The following is a 22,570-nucleotide window of genomic DNA, read 5'->3' on the forward strand; positions in this document are numbered from 1 at the left end:
TACGTGGGCTTTCTGCAATCTATTAACAATTAGCCAAGTTCCAATTAGCATAAAATCGCTGTGGCGTTTTTCTGGTCAATTTAACAAATGCACCGAGCATCTATTAGCTTGAATCAAATCGAAAATGGGCTTCGTCGGTTAAAAACCTCAAGTCTGATTTGGAATAAAAACAGCATCTTTTTTTCATACGTTAAAGGCAATTTACATAATTTAGTTTAATTCTTATTAGTTCAAACTCTAAAGAGTTTTGCAAAACTTTCATTTAGATGTATCGTTCTTTAAAATACATTTAACATCCACTCAAGTTTTCTGTCACATGAAAGGTTCTTTGTTGTGAAAAAAGGTTCTGCAGACTTAAAAAAAAATACAGAATAAAGTCGTTTGCTTTTTATTTTGTACTCAGAAACAGATGAAACTGAGAAACAGATGATTGTAATTTCACATTTGTCTCCTTTGGAGTTCAAGAAGAGATCTCAACAATGTCTTTAAAAGTCAGAGATTTCGATAAGGATTCAAACATTTCTTTTTCATATATAGTACTGTGCAAGGTCAAAAAATGGGTTTCAGCCAGTTATTTATATCTTTTGCTGTACTGTGTCAGTATTAAATATCTGTGGCACTACATCCAAGACGCTAGAAGAAACACCTGCAAAGATACCTGGAAAACTGAGCAAGTCAAGGACAAATGCAAAGAGTAGTCACACCAAATATTCATTTGATTGAATTAATAGAAATTCATTATGAATTAAAATCGATTCATGAAGAATTTTTACACTAGTTTGCCTCACTGTGTTCTCTTTCGTCAAGTAATAATAGACAGACTTGATGATGAGATCAGCTTGTTTTATTACAAATAATGGAATAAGAAAAGTTAGAAAATGTAAACTGATATTGACGGACACACTGTAGCAGAAGATATAAATAACTGGCTTAACATGATTGTATTTGGTGAAAATGTTAACATGCCTAAATCTGTTGCACAGTACTGTATATAATAAATATTTTTGGTTCCACCAAGGAAGCTTTTAGTTCAAGGTTCTTAAAGGAAACATCACGATCTCACCTTTTTATAATCTAAAACCTTTTTCCACCTCTAACCTTGTGCAAAAGAATGTTCAAGGTTGTTTATAAAACCGACGAAGACCATTTTTGGAAACTCCGTTTTATTTTATTTTCAGTGCACATCAACAATTGTTTCATTTGTGTCTATTTTTTTTTGGGAACACCCGAGGCGTTTATTTTAATACTTAAAAGGAGTAAAAGAGCAACATGCGAGCAATATTTTCTCCTGGGAAATGAAACAGCAACACTAAAACACAAACAGACCCCAGACGACAAGAAACACCATCTGCTGATGTCATTTGTTACAGTGAACATGTAAACCTCCAGAGAGAAAATAAACACGCAATCCAGTTACAGTTCTCTTCCCAAACACAGAGCACACGACGAGGGAAAGTGTCAAGAGTTACTCAATAACTGCCCTATCTATCAACTCAACTCCGCTAACAAGAGGATAATACGGTTTCAAGCGACCCCCCCACACACACATTCAGGAACCCGTCAGAACCACGAGCGGGTTTCTTCGGCGCGTCTCTTTTGTCGAGCGCCAGTGAAGCAGATTCCTTCTCTCTTTCATTAACATACATATCCATATGAAGAGTCAGGCTGGGTCCTCACAGCTGTCCCTAACAAGTGCTCTGACGAGACAACAGACTTCATGCTCTTTTCTCCAGTGATACAGCTCACATCAAACCCCGAGAGATGGGCGGGAGCAAAATGACCGACGGTAAGTGTAGTTTCTACCAAAAGAGTTACTTGTTACAACGACATAGCGAAAAAGAAAAATATCGTTTAGGTTTATTGCAAAGATCACAGATGAGATCTCTTTAATATCTCAATCATTTCTCCTAGCCGTCATTGAGATTTGATAGAGAACAAATGGAAAAGTCTCCTGAGAAAAAGAGTCTGTCATTAGAGTTTGAGAAGAGATGTCAACAAACTGAGCTCATAAGTCTGCGAACAAAAGTCAATATGATTGAAGATCTCGATATGAACTCAAACGTTTCTCATCAAATTGACTCAAAACCTCTACAAACACATCCATACTCTTTACACGATTACACTCTCATTCGGTTGTTTTTATATCCCTTCTAGGAGAAACATCCGAGACTAACTTGAGAATCACCTGAGCTATGAAAGAGCACAAGAACGTCCTTCTTATTGCAATATTTAAATTCATTATAAAAGCATTTATGTGCATGATATGCTTATTGTAAAGCTGTGAACAAAGTCACGACCGAAGGGTTACAGGAGGGTGAACGGGGTCAAAGAGTGCTCAACACAACACGTTTAGACATCATCGCTCGCTCGCAGACACGGGGGTCAAGCCTCAAACTAAAAACACAAACTGCTGAGGTTGTGATCATGGAGTTTAGCGGTTTTGAGGAGGCCATGAAAATCAGCCCCCTCACCCCCCGCGCAGGTAATGAATGAACTCAACGCTCGACTCTGAGAGAGCGCAGAAGAAGAAGAAGAAGAGAGGAGTGATTGATAAATTCTCTTTTACAACGGCCTCCTCCTCCTTTTTATTGACCCCCTGAGGGCTTTTGACTCATTACTGCCCCTGAACAAAAGCCCTCCATAGGCCTCTAAAGTCCAGCATTTAGTCACACAGCACAAGGACAATTTGTGCCCATTACGAGCGGTGAGATTCATTCAGTCCGCACCGTATGAGCCCAGAGCGCCAGCCATTAGTCAGAGAGCTTTGCCTTTCCTTCATCCATCCATCCATCCATCCATCCATCCATCCATCCATCCATCCATCCATCCATCCATCTCTGTTCTCGCGCTCTTCACCGATGGCATCAAAACAACTTCCTAATCCTCCACAGTTCCTGCCACACGTCTTTGTGTCTCTTCCCTGATCTCTTTCTCCTTTTGTACTTTAATCCACAGAATCGCTTCCTCTCCAGCATCGCCCGGGGCGTCAGAAGCCTCTCCGGCCCCTCTGATATCACCGCAGACCCTTACAGAATAAAATACAAAACTGTGTCTTCTTAACTCCAAAACACCAAACTGAAGGATCTTAAAGCCCAGAGAGCAAAACTCACTTCATTCAGAGGTTTTTCAGCGATGGCCGTGAGTGCCCCGGCCGCCTGACCCTCACACCATGGAAACTGCAGTGAGGTGGAACATTTAATGGTCACGCCTTCCCCTCTCCACAGACTTCTCACTTGAGATGCTGTGAGCTTTATTGGCGTGCTTTATGATAACAAAGCTTAGCAAACTTCATAAAGTGATTACCAAAGTGCTTTGACACATACGCTCCTGCCTATGCACTTCCTTGCATAACAAAAACAAACTATGCAAAATAAAATAAAATATCAAAATGATAAGGTGAGAATTTATTAATTCCCAAGCAAAACAAAGGTTTGTTAGATTTAAGCAGATAAAACAATAGATGAAGTATTTACGTTTCATACTTGCTGACACTGTTGCGGAAAATGTGCATGATAATGTGATGAACTTCACCTGTGGTTTCTCTGTTTGGACCGTCCATCAGCATCTCTATTCAGCCCAGCAACTGTTTCCTGCAGTCATCTCTTCTCATGGGCACAGGATCAAGAAATTTCATCTTTAACAGTCGCAGGCCCTGTAAGACGTAAAAGAAGGATTGAAAATGAAACAATTCCATGTGTTATTCAAAAGAAAATAACGTCTGTCTTGTACTTTTTCATGAACTTAATAACCTGCATGAACCAACTGCATTTCATTTTATCACCTAATAAATTACAAATTGATTAAAAATACCCCCCCCCCAAATAACCTTATAGCTAAAGATCTTCTTTTACTCGTAACGTATCATACAGGGCTGTCACAATATTACATTTTCATTGCGCGATTATTGTGCCCCCAAAAAATCACGATAACATATCACAATATCAATTTGAAATCAATAAAAAATCCGATCGAGTTAAATTAATCTTTAATTTTGTTTATTTTCTGTTTTCTCTTTTTGGCCAATTCCAAAAATATCACATTCAAAATGAAAATTTAAGGAGGCAAAGAGAGTTTTTGATCATTATGACTATTATCCCTAACTAGAGATTACGGCAGCTCCAGTTGAACATCCCGTGCCATCGTCGGACTGACGGACTATCCCAGCTCAGGCAATTCCATCCCCAACCAAGAGCAAAGACGGACTACGTGTCACATTAATGCTAAATTTACAATACTTAGTATTCAATGCTAAACTTATACATCACATGACAGTAGTTTGAAGCTATAGCTGCACTCAGTTACATTATGCCATTCCTATTTTTCCTGCTCCATTCCACTGTTGTCTGATATTGGTAAAAAAAGACAAAATAAGCCCTAAACAGTTTCAACAAAAGTAATTTCCTAATCACAACTAATAAAGTCTCCTTATTATTCATAAACATTTACGCAGTAACTTTTAATCAAAGTCAGTGAGTGCAGCTGTGACACGTCAGAGGAGATCTGGCCCTCCCGGCTGAGTCTGTTTCTCACAAGGTTTTTTTCTCCATTTATTTATCATTGGAGTTTGGGTTCCTCGCCACAGGGCCGTGTTGGCTTGCTCACTAAACATTACATTTCTTCTTTAATAGTTTTTGTGAAATGTTTGACTTAAAGGGTCATATCATGGATTTTAAAATTCTTTCCAATTCATCTATCTGACTTCCACTTCCTTTGAATCACTTTCACAAACACACTTTCTCATGAATGCTCGCTCTCTCCGTCTCTGTGTGCTCGCAGGGGTTCTTGTGCCGTCCTCTAGCACATAATGAACACAATTTCACACCACAGAGGCCAATTAGAGACATGACAGCCACCTGCCGACACGCCCTCCCAGTGAGAGTGCCAGAGATCTGCCAGTAAACTCTGAACATCAGCAAATTTAGCCAATGTCTTTCATTCGATTCAGTCATTCAGCGGCCCCTCAGTCGCTCCCCCTGGGGTCTTTTATCCTGTCCGAAACCACTACTGCCCAAAACCAGACTGTCTGTCATATACAATCATCATGGCACGTGGACCAGACTTTCTGACTTCTGTCTGACAACGGTTTCATCCATAACCGAAAGTGACACGTGTTTTCCGTGATGAGAAATGATACTAAACTCACTACACATCACAGGATTTGTGTCGTGACCTTTTGGCCCGTGCAGGTAATCTCATCAGTCTGGGGTCGATCGTGCCGGGACCCGTGGGACAGAGAGACGCGCGTCTCACTGATGATGCAGGACGACCTCAGATTCCAGCAACAAACTGCAGCGTGGCAAAGATAAACGAGATGAAACGGTGAGAACATCACAGATGCATAGATATACACAGTTGTGTGTCTGTGGTTCACTGTGATGAAATCACACGATGACGGACAGATAAAAATGACCCGTTCTGAGCTTAGATTACTCGCTGTGGCTTTAAACCATCAATTTAGCTCAACACACACACTCTAGTGATGCTGACAAACCTCGTGCCGTCCTTTGTTAAAGGAACAGTTCACCCAAAAATGTAAACCCTGCCATCATTTACTCACACCCACCAGAGGAAAATGTTCTAGTTCCTATATGAGGAATAAAGAGAATCAAAATGAGAGTGTAATAGTTGAAACACATGAAGAATCTGGAGGTGTAAATGAATGTAGATTGTAGAGGTCAAATCATCTGGATTTGAGTAAATGAGATGAGACATGTTTGAGTTCATATTGAGATCTTCACTAATATTGACTTTTGACTTGACAAATCTGAGCTCAGTTTGACACATTGTTGACATCTCTTTTGAAACTTCTAATGACCGAGACTTTTGTAACATTTCTGACTCTTTTTCTCATGAGAAATATCTGAGACGCAGATGAGACTTTAGCAAAAGTTCGCATCTGCTCTCTATTTAATTTCACTGTTGTGATTTCATCTGTGTTTTTTTCTTAGGGGTAACATCACTTGAAATCTAAAGATACTTTTAAATAGGCAAATATTAAATCAATGTCAACATTAATATCACGTGACTGTTGAACTAGGATTAAATATGCAAATTGTTTTTGGACCAAATAACTAACATAATAAAATGAACAGAAAATGATGCTTTTAAAGTGAAAATACTGTCAATCCACATAAAATACTGTTGTATAATTCAGTATTTACTATAGTAAACAGCAGTGCTGGGCAAGTTACTCTGAAAAAGTAATTAATTACTAGTTACTAGTTGAATTACATATTCAATAGTGTAATTAGATTACTGTACAAATGACTCTCTCCAAAAGGTATTTAATTACTTATTACTAATTATTTTCTATATCCTACATCAACCTTGATGAGTTAAGTGATTCAAGGATAGGCATGAAACGGCTCTTTTAATTCATTCAAATAAATAATATAAACTACATAAAGAACTCTTATTAACTCACCAAAGTATTACAAATGTGAGAATTATACTGTGACTTTGAATTTTGATGTCAATATTGCACACACATACACTCACCTAAAGGATTATTAGGAACACCATACTAATACGGTGTTTGACCCCCTTTCGCCTTCAGAACTGCCTTAATTCTACGTGGCATTGATTCAACAAGGTGCTGAAAGCATTCTTTAGAAATGTTGGCCCATATTGATAGGATAGCATCTTGCAGTTGATGGAGATTTGTGGGATGCACATCCAGGGCACGAAGCTCCCGTTCCACCACATCCCAAAGATGTTCTATCGGGTTGAGATCTGGTGACTGTGGGGGCCATTCTAGTACAGTGAACTCATTGTCATGTTCAAGAAACCAATTTGAAATGATTCGAGCTTTGTGACATGGTGCATTATCCTGCTGGAAGTAGCCATTAGAGGATGGGTACATGGTGGTCATAAAGGGATGGACATGGTCAGAAACAATGCTCAGGTAGGCCGTGGCATTTAAACGATGCCCAATTGGCACTAAGGGGCCTAAAGTGTGCCAAGAAAACATCCCCCACACCATTACACCACCACCACCAGCCTGCACAGTGGTAACAAGGCATGATGGATCCATGTTCTCATTCTGTTTACGCCAAATTCTGACTCTACCATTTGAATGTCTCAACAGAAATCGAGACTCATCAGACCAGGCAACATTTTTCCAGTCTTCAACTGTCCAATTTTGGTGAGCTCGTGCAAATTGTAGCCTCTTTTTCCTATTTGTAGTGGAGATGAGTGGTACCCGGTGGGGTCTTCTGCTGTTGTAGCCCATCTGCCTCAAGGTTGTGCGTGTTGTGGCTTCACAAATGCTTTGCTGCATACCTCGGTTGTAACGAGTGGTTATTTCAGTCAAAGTTGCTCTTCTATCAGCTTGAATCAGTCGGCCCATTCTCCTCTGACCTCTAGCATCAACAAGGCATTTTCGCCCACAGGACTGCCGCATACTGGATGTTTTTCCCTTTTCACACCATTCTTTGTAAACCCTAGAAATGGTTGTGCGTGAAAATCCCAGTAACTGAGCAGATTGTGAAATACTCAGACCGGCCCGTCTGGCACCAACAACCATGCCACGCTCAAAATTGCTTAAATCACCTTTCTTTCCCATTCTGACATTCAGTTTGGAGTTCAGGAGATTGTCTTGACCAGGACCACACCCCTAAATGCATTGAAGCAACTGCCATGTGATTGGTTGATTAGATAATTGCATTAATGAGAAATTGAACAGGTGTTCCTAATAATCCTTTAGGTGAGTGTATATTACACACAGTACTTAGTTTAATGACATCAGAAGTACACTGTAAAAAAGAAAATGGAAATTTTCTGTAAACTGGAAAAACGCAAAATTGTTTATTTCTGTAAAATATAGGATACAAGGATATATATTAAATAGTTTTAACCATTTTTCTTGTAAATGTGTTGTCTTGTTCTGTAATTTTATAGTTTTTGACCGTATTTAAAAAATAAACTGTACAAAAAGAAATCTTTTTCAAAAATTTCTGGCAGCTGGGACACAGAAATAAACTGTAAAATAACGTTTTGTAAATTTGCGGTCTTTTTCTGTAATTTTACGTTTTTTGACCGCACATAAAAAAATTCTCGTTTTTTACATTTTACGTGGAAAATAACAGCAAAACTCTGTAAAATTACAGTTTTTTACAGTGTAACTGTAATTAAATGACAGAAAAAAAGAGTAATCCCTTACTTTACTTTTTCAAGGGAAAAGTAATTAAATTACAGTAACTAATTACTTAGTAACTAGTTACACACAACACTGGTAAACAGTAGTAAAATTCCTAGATACTAAAGTGTTTTTGGATATTACGCTAGTAAATATTAAAGTATACTAGTACAGAATACTGGAGTATTCATTAAAAAGTGTAGTAATTACTACTACAGTTTACCAGAGTAAATACTAAAGTATACTACAGTATTTTTCATGTGAGTGTCAATGTTTTAGACATATTGGAATGACATCTGGCCATTAGTTGCACTACATTAAAAATAACATTCAACATACAGTATGTCCTATCAACACAGAAATACCATCCAGACTAAAGGCAGCGGACAAAAGCATTACAGGTCCAGTAAGTGTTCTCTCGCTCTCATTATCAGCACACAGCGGAGAGCCGGTGGACAATTAGAGCGTTCAGAGAAGTTCCACCGCACCGGGTGGCTGGTCAGCGCTCTTAATAGATTTGCAAGCAATTTACCTTTTCAACATGTTGGCAATCTAACGCAATTTTTGTGCAATTTGTCTGCTTTTAGACTCACACGGAGTCGACTCCAGTGCCGACCAAATGACAGAGTGGAAAAACAACAGCCCACTCCAGACGTACTCTGGACCTGAAATGTCAAAGTGAAAAAGTCAACAGCCGGTACGACAGGAACAAGAGGGCCTCTGGATCTGTGCAAATGGATGTATGTATGGATATGGACATGGAACGGTTGCTGAAATTACCCAGAATACCTTTGGACTGAATTGCTGTGACATTTCCCGAGGTTTGTAGTTTTGACGTCACTCAGAAAAAGGAAAATGACCGTGATTAGGAGTTTCTTCTGCTCTCTGGAGCTCTTCGCTCGACTTCTCGTTCAACCTTTTCCTATTTCCATAAAACAAAAGCATTTCGGGAAATTCTGAAATAGAGAAAATTTAGTTAAGATGAAGCATGGAAAAGATCTGAAAACTTACATTTATTTAGTGACCACGCGCTTTATCCAAAGTGACTTATATAAACCTACTTCACCGTTGTTTTAGTCTAATAAACCTCATACAACTGAACATGAGGGGAAAAGAAAACAACAAAATTCTAAAAGTGCCAATTTTTTTGTGTCCTGTATAAACCTGTGGCAGGGTTTATCTGCTCATCCGGTTGGAAGAGAGCGAGTGTTAATGAAGACGGAGCAGATGTTTTGTAATGGGCTCAATCCGCAGGCAGCTACATAAAAAAAAAGTGTGCCAGAGAGATTATACGCCCAATTTCACCATCTGAAAGCGCTGGAATACTTAACACGTTACAAGGTTCCCACAGCTGTTTTCCTGAAACGCACACACACACATCGTTCACATCATCTCTTTTACCCTCTTGACATCTTTCCTGCATGTTTTTTAAATGACGTGTTTTATGTGACTCTATCAGAGTGTTTCTAATGCAATAATCGCTGTGTGGAATCTGTCACAAATTCTGAGGAATTCAAAGAGCCTTTCAGTCGTATATCACTCCATCTACTTCAGGCTCAACATCAACTCTTCAACCTTCAATAGACAAGCATGAAACTCATCAATCCTGTGTTATCCAGACGCATAAACATAAAACGTTGTCCAAAAACCCAAGTCATGACGCTACAAACTTTCTAAAAATACAAATAATTAAAAAATCTAAATTTTCAATCGGTCAGGCCTCCTGGGGACGGATTGGAATAATCATTACTTCATTACAGTGTGAACATACTACTTTTTTGTTTTTGCAGATAATGTATCATTTAGATAATGATTTAATCTCATTATAAACCGTTTGAATATTTAAAATAATTCAAAAATAATTTGCCTGCATGCATTAAAGGTTACAGGGCGAGCTGTCACATCCTATCTGCCTTTTTTTCTCCCCGTGTTATTTTTTCTCTCTTCACGCTTTGACGCACACGTTCGACCAGAAAATAGCACATAATAACAGTTTAGACACCTTTCAATTTTAGCATTCCTGCTTGAAAAGTTGAGTGTTCCTCCAGGTGCCATGACAACCGCGCCGCTCAGCATCAGCACCACCAGAATCTGCTGCCATGGCGATGGAGTAGCTGTCACTCACATGGGGACGGGCACTCCCACGACCACCAATCGGTATAGAATTTCTTTCCTGAAAAAGTAAAAACTGTTCGTTTCTAACAGTGCCATAAATCATTGTTAAATGCGGTGGTTTGAAGTGAGCCCCGGGAAAGCTTTGCCAGATTGGACGACATCATTTCATATTTCTTTCGCTGATGGGTGATGTCTTAATATCTCTCTTTTTCTTCTTCATCAGAGAGGCGAGAGCAGTTTTCATCCGCGGTCCTGGCGGGCGAGTAATGGTTCTGAGGGTTTCCCCTTAAACAGAACACCCACTTTAAGGTGGAGAGACAGAGACGGAGCAGGCAGTTGATGAAATCGGAGCAGTTATCATGTTAACTATTACCTGTCAGCTCTTTCTGGCCGCACGCTGATGGCACATCAATTTTCTGAAGTGGAAGTCAAGGGCGCCAATGTTGCACAGTAAATGTTAACAAAAGCGCTGCCGTCCACTTCTTTATTTATAAGACGTATGGGCGAGCGGGAAAGAGTCTTTATGGAGTCAGATCTCTCTCTCTCTCTCACACACATACACAATCACTGCTACAGCAACTCTGACACGATTTACATTTCAACACTGTCTAATCCTCTTCAATCCATGCCAACAATACAAACAATCTATCGATATCACTTTACCTCTCATCTCTATTCCATCATCTGCTCTCTCTCTCTCTGCAAAATAAACACAATAATAGAATCACTGACATGTGTAAATGTCACCGAGTGATGCTTGCGGAAGCCAAACAGACGATAAAGTTTGATTTGATGACAGAAATAAATCAAATTTTTGAGAAAGCATACCAGAACATTTTCCACCAGTAAAGTCATCAAAATTGTAAAATAATACGACTGGACCCAATTAAGAGAAAAAATTAAGAGATCATTCCAAATTTTAATTTAATCATCATTTCTAGATGTAATGTGTCCAGTCCAGTGTTTGTTGAATTTGAGCAAAATCAAACCTCAGGAGTGACAAAGTCATCCAACAGCAATGTGAAAGACAGACAAGACGCTGTGATAAAAATCCAGGTTATCACTTAAATTTTTTTAAACTTTTCCTAAATAATACATGTGGAAAATGACTGTTGTATTGCTTAAAAGTGAATATGAACTTGTTTTATTTGCAGTATTTGAGGTCTGAAAAAACACAGAGCATCTTTTCTATTATTTTCACCTGTTTCTCCAGTTTTCATTTTCAGCAAATAAACGCGAATAGAAACAATACCTTTATTTGAGATTTGGGAGAAATATTGCTAGTAGTCCACAGAACGAACCCAAAATAATCATTTTACCCAAACACATACCTATAGGCATGGGCTGAATACCGGTTCCAAGGTATATCGTGGTTTGGAAAGTAAAACCACTAAAAGTGTCTGTTATACCGTTCCAAAGGTATGAGCTGTTTTGTGCCATATTTTGTTTATGCTTAATTAGTTGTTTTCTCATCTGCATTTAATTTATTTATGTATATGTATATATGTATGGATGAATGCATGTAAGTTTAATTACTGGGAATGCATTTAAAAGAAGACTAGAAAGGGGTGCCATGGAAGCACTGATTTAACCTGACATACTGTTCACGTTTACTACTGTTCCAAGTATTTAGTGTTGCATAAAAATCAAATCTATTGTGTTAAAAGTTTTTTACTCAGACATTTAAAATAACACATTTTAAAGCTGCAACCGCAATACCGCGAAACTGTGATAGTTTGGCTCAAGGTTACCATACCGTCAAAATCATACCGTCCATGCCTACAGACCTATTACCTATAAACAGCAAATTCACAAAAACTGAAAATGGTCTTTGAAATGGTCTCAAAACGCACAAAGTGTCCTCAAAGTACAGCTCTTCGATTATTTTCATTTGCATTTATATTCGTCTACAAAAGTAATGTGAAGTGTTTAAGCACAAGCTCAAAACAGGTTCAATAGATAAGATAAATAAATGATGAGAAGTTTGTTTTCTGGTACTGGTGACAAACAGATTCTTCCCTCGATCTTTCACTTTTTCCTTTTCTCTCAGGTATGTGTGCTATACAGAAAACACTCTGAAGAGAATTCAAACCAACACATCGCCACAAATATCAAAAATAAAACCAGGCAATGCTGTTCCTTCTGAACATCTGCTTCTCCTGCATGCGAATAATGAGTAATGGACAGTTGGAATGTTACACTTGTGTCTCGAAGCAAGAAAGAGTGTCAGCGTTTTACAAATCATTACCTTTAAACAACATGACAGAAATGTCAAGATATGCTCACAGATTCACCCAAACACGCACCCATGTGGGATCACAAAGAAAACAGCTAAAATGAGTAAAAAAGAGAAGAAAAACAAAACGTTCAGCCCTCAAAAAGAGAGAAATAAGGGAGTCACACAATAGGGTCACCTCTGCCAGAACGGTCACCTGAGAAGCCGGTGCGTTTCTCTCACACTTAGAGAGGATTAAACCACAAAAGCGGCTAATATCAGGGTTTCAGATGGCACATTCTCGCCTTTAGTGTGAGAATCGCTTCGATTCACCAGCACTTCCTTTCGCTTTTGTGAGCCGCGGCCCCGCCGACAAAGAACATATGTGAAAAGCACGGAGCTTTCAGAGATTAACCCACTTATGTCGTTTAACCCCTTTTGATAAACACGGCCGTGCGGGATAAACACCCGCCGACAGACAGATGCGTCTGACCACACATCAGCACAGCGTCTTCTCTTTAATGAAAGACTCTGGAGGTTCGTCTCTAAACACACCGTTGGGACCAAAAGCGGCTAATTGCCCCCCTCCTCCCTTCTGCTGACGGATAATATAGTTTTATTACCCAGAGGTCACTAGGGCAAAGACGGAGAGGAGAGGCCGTGTTAATGGGTAGACATATCCCACGGGGACAATCGTCCACTACTGTCCACACTGTCCTAACCAGGCCGCACGTCCCCGAGGACGAATAAAGAAGCACGAAAGGCTGCAACTAATTTCGACGTGTTTAAGTATGTGTCGCCGACCTCTTCTTGCTTACCTCGGCTGGAGTTTATTGGCTGCGGTGGGCTGGATGTGTGGGAACGTGACAGCAGGACCCTCAGGGGTGACCGACCGCCCATCATTGATGTTACTGTAAAACACCGTTAGTGGAATCAGGTGAGGTGAAAACTGTTTCAATTAGCTTATTAATATATCTCTGCATTGATCTGTCCATCCATCCAAACAAGAATAAATGAAGCAGAAGGCTATCAAATCAATAAGACTCACTATTGTCTCAGTGAGCTTTAATTAAAAGTGTGAGAAAACCAAAGACATCCGTCAGGAATCTGAAAGTGTATCGAGATGTAAACAACTCTGCATGAGACCTGTTCGACTTTTTTCTGCACTTTCCCATATAGAGAAAGTTAAAACACAGATGAGATCTCTTTAAAATCTCAATTATTTCTCCCAGACATAAATGAGATTAAATGCAAACTTTCTCATCTGCGTCTCAGTGTGTCTGTCATTAGAGTTTGAGAGAGATGTCAACAATGCGTCAAACTGAGCTCAGATTTGTCAAGTCTGCCATCAAACATCAATATTAGTGAAGATCTCAATATCAACTCAACTCAACTCAATATCAAACATGTCTCATCACATTTACTCAGATCCAGATTATTTTACCTCCACGTTCAACATTAATTTTACACCTCCACACTCTCATTTCGTTCTGTTTTTATTTCTTCTGATAAACATCTGAGACTTTTAGCAGAAACATCTGTGACTAAGTTGAAACTTAGCCTAAATAAAGCACAACTGAGACACCATAAAATCTCGTGAGCTATGAAAGAGCAACAACTGAGCAATGACACATTTCTCTGGGTTTCACACATTGTGAGTGTAACTGCAAACACACACGAACAAACTAACAAAAAGGTATAGGCCAAATTATTTTCTCAAATTTTTGATAGTTGGTGTGTGTAAGCATCCAAATGAGATACGTGACAGTAGTACACACACGTAAACGTTTATTTTTATTAATATTTTAGACCGATTTGGAGTCGTATCCGTGTAATTCTCTAGTCGTTATAAAGGCTATCTCTTCCGGGTTTTTCTGCAACCAAGATGCGCGCGCATCCCGAATATTTACAAACGTATAATTAGCCTATAGTGTGTGACTGTGAACTGTGTTTAGATTGGTGAGGGAGAGAGTTCCACGTTTGGCATTTGATGACGTCATTTCGTGTCGAGTTGCCTACCACACGCGCATAGTAAATGAAACGTCCAGTCATCCCTTAAGAAGTATTTTTTCCTCATAGACAGAATGAGTTTAGGCTACATAATTATGCTGTTATGTGTCTGAGGGCATTTTAAAGCAGTCTCACCTGAGAAACCGTCGTGCTAGCAGAGTGTGAACCGTTGAAAGCTGAAATCCCCTCAACAGAAGTCAAACACAAGGTTGGGGTTCTTGAAATGTATATATTAAACTAAACTTTTTTTTAACTCTAACCGTTACCGCGTTTTAAACACCACAAGCGGAGACTACAAGTTAGAGCGCGTGCGTCCACCTGCCGCTAAATAAACGCTGGAGAACTTCCGGCGACGTTTTCATCATGGCGACATCAGAGCGCTCGTGCGCTGTCTGTTTCCATCGCATACGTTAACATATCACTTTAAATGACTTAGAAAGCTGACTTTTGGTTGTCATTGATGTGTATATATAAAATGGTTCAGTTCGCTTAGGAATAATTAAATCTATCCACCCACAAATACAAACAAATAAAGCATAAAAAAAGAAAGTTTGAAGGTCAATCTCCAACTTTTATATTTATTTTACTTCAGTCCCTTAACGAAAATTAGCTATGGTTTTACTGCTAGAGTAACCATGTTTTAACTATGGTCATTATAGTAAAACTGTTACAGAATATTAAACATGATTGTATTAAAACAAACGTGTAGAAAATTATTTTGGCACATTGATTACCATTTGTCTGTCCACGGTTTTAGCTACTACAAATATCATGGTTAAACTATGTTCAGTACAGTACAGTATATAGTAAAACCATGGTAAATTTGTGATTAGTTGACCTAACCATTTTTTGTAGTAAACCACGGTTAACTTTCATATGGGATAGTAAACACAAATTTTCTTGTCTTACTGTAGTTTTAACCATGATATTTGCATTGAAACTGTGGTACGAATAGCAATCAACAAAACATGGTTAATTTTGATGTTTTTAAATGAACTTTTTTCTCAAACAGCCAGGAAATAAATAAAATAAAAGCTATAAGTTTTGTGTACTTTGGACTGAAGCTGCACGTGTTCTGTGATTTTAAACCATAACCCATCCACAGTTTTTAAAATTAAACATTCAGATTTATTGCAAAACCTATTCACAGAAGCAACCAGCAATTGGATTATTATTGTGCATAATATATCTGACAAGTTTATCCAATGGCACAGTGAATCTGAACTCTTATTCTTATACACTGCTCCGGGCGTACGTGTGTTCACTACTCTCTGGATGGGTTAAATGCACATTTCGGGTATGGGTCACCATACCTGACAAATAGGTCACTTCACTTTATTGATTGTTCCCTCCCAACACACACACACACACGCACGCACGCACGCACACACACACACACGTGTGTAAGAGCGCAGATGCGATGACTGTTTAAATTACGCTCATGGTGAATTATGTAATGGCACGTTTGCGTTGATCGGTATTCACGTATATACATCACGAGAGACAGAGGAAGACAGTTTTCACTTTTTCTCTCACTGCATCTATCTATAGTTTTGCTTCGTACACAAAGAAAGTCTGATGAACAGCAATTTCATTTAACCTTGGATGCAGCACCACATTCATGAAATGACACACTTTATTTCTGTCTGATGATGTTTCTAGGGTTTGTGGTACAGTAGATGATTGTGTTATGATGGAGGATGTGCTTGTAATTCACTTATGGGTCAGCACTTGATGATTCCCTGGAGACTCTTCTTGATTCACCCAAGATGTCCTGTTCAGAATGATGGCTTGTCATTTACACTGTGTTAACATTACCAAACACACCTGTTCAAACTTTAGTCATGTTATTGTAACAATTATGATCACATTTTGTTTTGATGTACATAAATTAATTCAGACAGGGGAGTCTAGACCTCCACACCCCAGCGATTACATTTCTCAGAATACACTCGATCAAGAATGAGACGATGATGATGACCTTTGATCCCTGTGACCTCCAGGAAGCCTGGTGTATCACATCTGCTAACCGGACAACAGGTTATTTGAACCCAAAGAACACACAAAGAAAGACTGACATTTCTGGAACATCATAGTAGAAAAAATAAAATGATAACCGAGAATTCTTCCAAATATCTAATTTTGTGTTCAACAGAACCAGGAAATTTATACCGATTTGGAACAACTTGAGGGTGAGTAAATGATGACAGAATTTTCATTTTTGGGTGAACTATCCCTTTAATCATAAATAAAACTTTTTTTGCTCTGCTGTTTAGTTAAAATGCTCGAGAAAAACACTGACCTTTAAAATCACATGAATAAAATTGTTGTTGATTCACTTCTGTCATCTCACACAAACACACACCTTTCTCATGATGACAGACAGCAAATAACTTCCACATCACATCAGCACAAGACACGTCCTTATGAGAGGAAACTGTCAATCAGGCTCCGCTCCAACACGCGCGCGCACACACGTTTGTATTACTATAATAGTGGGGACATTACATAGACTTCCATTGATTTTATGTCGGGTTTATGATATATTCTATCCCCTAATCCTGCCCCAACACATAAACCTGCTAATCACACAAACATGTGCAAGACACTAGATGTAAAAAACTGTATTTGACCGAATTATGAGCCTTTTTATTTAGTGAGGACCAAGTGGGTTCACAATTAGTTTACTGTGGTATGATGACATTTGGCCCTCACAAATAGCTAAACCAGTACACACTAACGCACACACACTTACGCACACACACTTCAAAATAAATAACACTATTACAACATCTCTATGCCTTTGGGGAAGTTTTGTCATGTTAATAATTTGTCATACACTTACTTGCACGCACACGCGCACACACGCACACGCACGCACACGCATGTTGGGTTTCCATGTTTTATGGGGACATTCCAATGGTTTTTATACTGTACAAACTGTATATCATATTCCCACCCCCTAACCCTAACAATCACACACAACTGTCTGCTCTTTTACATTTTCACAAAAAATCATTCTGTATGATTTATAAGCTTGTTTCCTCATGGGGACAAAAAAATGTCCCCTCAAGAACAAGGATTTTGGATATTGCCATCTTTGTGGGGACATTTTGTCCCCATACAGTAGGGTTTACCTTTACCACGCAAACACACACACACACGCACACGCACACACACACACACACACACACACACACACGCACGCACGCACGCACGCACGCGCGCACGCACGCGCTTATTTGACACAAACCCTGATTGACAGAAGACGTGTTGTATTGTGTAATAAACCCAATCTGATTAAGGTGAGAAAGTTCATAAATGTTTCAGTTCAGAGGAATGAAATCAGGTTTACAGACAGCAAAATTGAGTGAAGTAAACCAAAAGGGTGAAATAAATAAAAGGGTCAAGATATTTACAGAAACATCTCATTAAAATTAAATTGGCATGAATATATGAAGTTGAACAAAACTGTGTGCATTTATTAAGATCTAAAAATCTCAAGCAAACAATTGAAGGCCTCTCTCTCTCTCACACTCACAGTTTTTGTCAGTGCTCGGCGGTCCGTGATAATGCGCTTATTATGAGAACAGGTTCCACGCGGGACTTTGCAGATATACGTGTGGGAAAGAATGCGCGTGGAGAAAGACATCTGCTCACACACATGTCAGGCCACACTGTATCATGATCCCTGAATTCTGCTTAACTTTATCCCTGGATGCCTGATGAGTTACGCAGCGATATTTTATTCTTTTCTTTTATGACAGATTTCCCTGAATTTCGTATGAAACTTAATAACCCCTTCATTTGAATTCAAGCGCAAAAAATGTAACGTTGCTGCTTTAATTTCTTTATAGTTCCGTAAAAAACATCTGAATTTTGGTCGGTGTGTGAAATTTAAACGCAGCAAAAATGTTGTTTCTTTTTAATAGGCTATAAAAATAACTATTACTTCGAAATTAAAAAGAATAATACACCACAAAATGTACATTGTATTTTTGGTATAGCATTTTTGTTGAGGCTTGAACAACTTGAGATTTGGTGTAATAAAACCAAAGGCTTTTGTTATGTTTTTGACGGAGTCTGATTCTTTATCTCTGTTAATTGTGAAAGTCTCAGTTAAAATGATCGAGCGCGGTCAGGATTAATATCAAACAAATACAACTGCGCGTGATTAAAGCTCAACCTCTTTATTAAATTTGAAAGTCAAATTAAACGCCTGATGTACACGTGCACTGCATGTTGATCTGGGCTCCCTTTGAGCTCGTGCGCATCTAAATGCTGTTACGCACAAAAATAAATCTTTTTTCCTAAACTGTATTAGCAAGTTGGCTACAGGGGAATCCAAAAGTATGTGAATAACAAAAAATAAGAATTTATAGGTAAAACATTAAAAGCATCAAGGACATAAACCTGGAGTCCATGCCGGTGCGCGCATGTTGAAGTACAGGCTTACAGGCTTTTAAATTCTGAAAATTAAAATGGTTGTGCTAATGAAGTAGTATGTAACAAAGACATTTGTAGGCTATCATATTTAAATAGAAACATACAGTAATAAACAGTTTTACAAGTCGAATCAGTTTTCGAACTCCACTGTATTTGTTTCAATATTTTGGCCAATTTAAAATTTAGTTTATTCCCTTCATTGTTCAGTTAATATGAGAAATTCTTCAACAATGAAAAACATACAGACATCGTAGTAGTTTCCATCTAAAATTGCGCTTAAACAGCCCACAGCGAATCATTTACACTACCACCGGTGAATTACGCAAACATTATCTCTTCTGTGAATGAGATAAAAAAGAGAGATCGTGGATGAACTTCATTTCCACTTGCTCGGAAAGCTGCTGACCCAACGCGCAACACCCACTTCCACCTCTTCGTGTGACCCACCACGCCCTCCACCGACCCACCGGGCACCTATGATCCCAAACAGATCTGAAGAGTTTTCTGGAGGAAAAAAGAGCATATCTAAACGAATATAATTAAGCTTTTACATTATTATATACGATCATGTAGTAGCCTAAATCTAGCACGTGACTTTGCTTTGCGCAATTAAGAATAAAATCTTAAGGAAAACGAAGCTTCAGTTAATTAGCATAAAAGATTAGTTATCCTTACATGGGTATCCCCAACAATTAAATGAGGTCCATGAAAGCTTCGCCCACTCGCCCCTCCCACTCGTAAAGAATTACAAGACGGGACAACACGTCACCAAAGCGCTCCGCAGATGACATCACCGAGCGCAGCGCTCCCGACAGTTTCAGCTGATCTGATTGGTCACATTGGGATCCTGTGACTCTTCAAAGACAAAGCCGAACACATTTGTGCTTTTCCAAAACATCCGAGAGACTTGTTAAAAGACATTTCCACAGGTGCACGCGGACACTCGTGGAATGGCAACTTCACTTCTTGGGGTGAGTAAACCTCTCTTGTCATGCGGGAAGATTAAATGTGTGTGTACTGGGGATTTTTCAGTCGAATGAGAAAAAGCAAACATTTAAACTTCACGTACGATATGTTTACATTAGGTTACAAGAACTGCATTGCTGCTGGCCTGCAGGTGGATCCTTTTTGCAGTAGCCTGTTATCTTAAAAAGAAAGATTTTGTTTGAATAACTTTAACATTTATTTGAAGAAATAAGATCTTTTTTGCTATGTTCCATTAGAACGTAAAGTTCTTGTTGTTAAAGTGTAAATTGTGCCATAAAATGTTCGTAGAAAACCTTTTTCCCAAATGACACAAGTTTGTAAAACACTTTTTTGGTTGTAAATCTGTACCTTTAAATAGAGATACAGTAAATGTCCAGCCGTACAGCCTATAGTTAAGCATATATTTGAATAGTCGTTAAATAAACTATTTTGCTACTCAACAGTTCGACGTTTCCATATTTGTTCTATAACCCCTCTCTGTGGTTTATGACTTCAGGAGGAACCTAGGGTTGGATCCACTCCATTGGCTATGTTGGCAGCAACCTGTAACAAAATCGGAGGCTCGAGTCCTTCCTCGGACAGCGGCTCGTTTGGGAAAGCAGGTTTTCACCCATGGAAACGTGCAGCACCCAGCAGCTGTTCTCTATCTCCGTTCGGCGCGCAACGGAACGATTCCTTCGGTGCCAACAGCTCCTTCTCTGTGACGGGCACTAATACCTCCACCAGCCCGTTTGGAAACGACTACCCCGTGTTTCAGACGTCAGTCGCCAACAGTTCTCAGGACCCGAGCGCGCAGTCTGTCTTCATCTCTAAAGTGGAGACTCTACAGGGGATTTACCCGAGGATGAGCGTTGCGCACCCGTACGAGACGTGGTTCAAATCCGCGCACGCTGGAATCTCCGCAGGGGACGTGGGCACCGGCAGCGGGTCGTCCTGGTGGGATGTGGGAGCCGGCTGGATTGACGTTCAAAGCGCAAACGGGGCCGCGCTCCAGACTTCTCTGCATTCGCCCCTGGGTGGGTACAACTCAGACTATTCCCCCCTCACTCACTCCGCGTTCAGTGCCAGCCCGTCTCCACATCTTCTCACGGGCGGACAGCATCTGATGGACGGATTCAAACCGGTGTTATCAGCCAACTACCCGGAAACCAGCCCGTGTTCAATAGCTGGTGCCAATGGTGCAGTTTTAGCCCCTGCTGTACCCCTGGTTGGATCCCCCCGCTCATCCAACAGGCGGTACTCGGGCAGAGCGACCTGTGACTGTCCGAACTGCCAGGAGGCGGATAGGTTGGGGCCCGCTGGGGCCAACCTGCGCAGAAAGGGGCTCCACAGTTGCCACATTCCCGGCTGCGGAAAGGTATACGGCAAGACCTCTCACCTCAAAGCGCATTTGCGTTGGCACACCGGGGAGAGGCCGTTCGTCTGTAACTGGCTGTTTTGTGGCAAGCGCTTCACCCGCTCCGATGAGCTCCAGCGGCATTTACGCACACACACCGGGGAAAAGAGATTCGCCTGTCCGGTGTGCAACAAGCGCTTCATGCGCAGCGACCACCTCAGTAAACACGCGAAAACGCACAGCGCCGGCGAGCCCGGATCTAACGGGATAAAAAAGGGCAGTGATACCGACAGCGAACACAGTGTGCCGGGCAGCCCATCCTGTCAGTCCCCTGAAATGATCCAAACCACAGAACCCGTCCAGAACGGCGTCAGTCACTGAGCAAAACTTATGAAAAGATGGAACACGCATCTCGTGGACGCACCAAATAATTTTGGTTTCTCTAGTTAATATCATGGTTTTGTCAAAATAGACGTCAGTTTTATCAATCATGCATTGGCAGAAAGTCCCTCTCAGGTGGTATAAGAGATTATAAATATTTGAACTTTAAAACTGAATATGTAAGAAACTTGAGCTCACCTTTTTCCGTATGCGCTCTTGTAAACACATTCTGCATTCCGTCACGTCTATTGAGGCACTTTATGAACGAACTACAAAAATCAAGGGTTTATTTCTCAACAACTGCACAACTGTGTTTAATCATTTTATGATTCTTAATGTTGAAATGTGACAAAAACAACATCCAACCCAGTGAGTCTTTGGAGAGATTTTAAGAAAACTTGAAATCATCATTTAAGTGTCCTACGAACGAACAACGTTTGTAAATTATTTTAATTTCTTTGTGCAGTTATAACACTGAACTGAAACTTTTCTCGATGCAAAGTAAAAGCTGTATATAGAATTGTCTGGAAACCCTATTTATCATCGAGTTTGATTTGTGCTTTGAAGTCTATCAGAGTCGCACTTTGAATCTATATTTATAATTTTTAGGATCGAATCAACTCGATCAGTCTGTTTATCTTTTGTTTTATTGTTATTATTTAAATGAGCTTGTGCATTTATATTTCCTGGCTGTTTACTTTAAAGATATAAAAACTCGCAATAAAGTCAGATTTGGCCTGGCTTTTTGGACTGTTTTTGGGACATATGATCTCTGGGTTGTATTTTCAGGGGGGTTTTAACCATGCACGAACACGCATATGTTTGTCAAATTTGTTTGAAGAGCTACTATTTTTGTGAGATATATATTTTTAAACATTTCTATCATTATATTGCTAGAAATTAATTCATAGTTAATATACGAGAGTATATGCTACGAAACAAA

The 22,570-nt window shown here is 39.6% G+C and overlaps 1 protein-coding gene across 1 annotated transcript; it reads left to right on the top strand.

Annotated features, from left to right (window-relative positions):
• Positions 1-19,838: 19,838 nt before the first annotated feature.
• sp8a (sp8 transcription factor a) lies at positions 19,839-22,311 on the top strand. Its single transcript, XM_057355127.1, has 2 exons — positions 19,839-19,894; positions 20,407-22,311. The coding sequence occupies exons 1-2, from the start codon at positions 19,874-19,876 to the stop codon at positions 21,625-21,627; spliced, it is 1,242 nt and encodes a 413-aa protein (XP_057211110.1). The 5' UTR covers positions 19,839-19,873; the 3' UTR covers positions 21,628-22,311.
• Positions 22,312-22,570: the final 259 nt, after the last annotated feature.

The sequence above is a fragment of the Triplophysa rosa genome, linkage group LG16 (genome assembly GCF_024868665.1).
Source record: "Triplophysa rosa linkage group LG16, Trosa_1v2, whole genome shotgun sequence".
Lineage (NCBI taxonomy): Eukaryota > Metazoa > Chordata > Actinopteri > Cypriniformes > Nemacheilidae > Triplophysa > Triplophysa rosa.

Bases quoted from the DNA above. Each gene is read 5' to 3' on its own strand.
- sp8a (XM_057355127.1), top strand. From the start codon at position 19,874: ATGGCAACTTCACTTCTTGGG. The intron at 19,895-20,406 runs GTGAGTAAACCT...TTATGACTTCAG, and splicing joins TGGCAACTTCACTTCTTGGG to GAGGAACCTAGGGTTGGATC.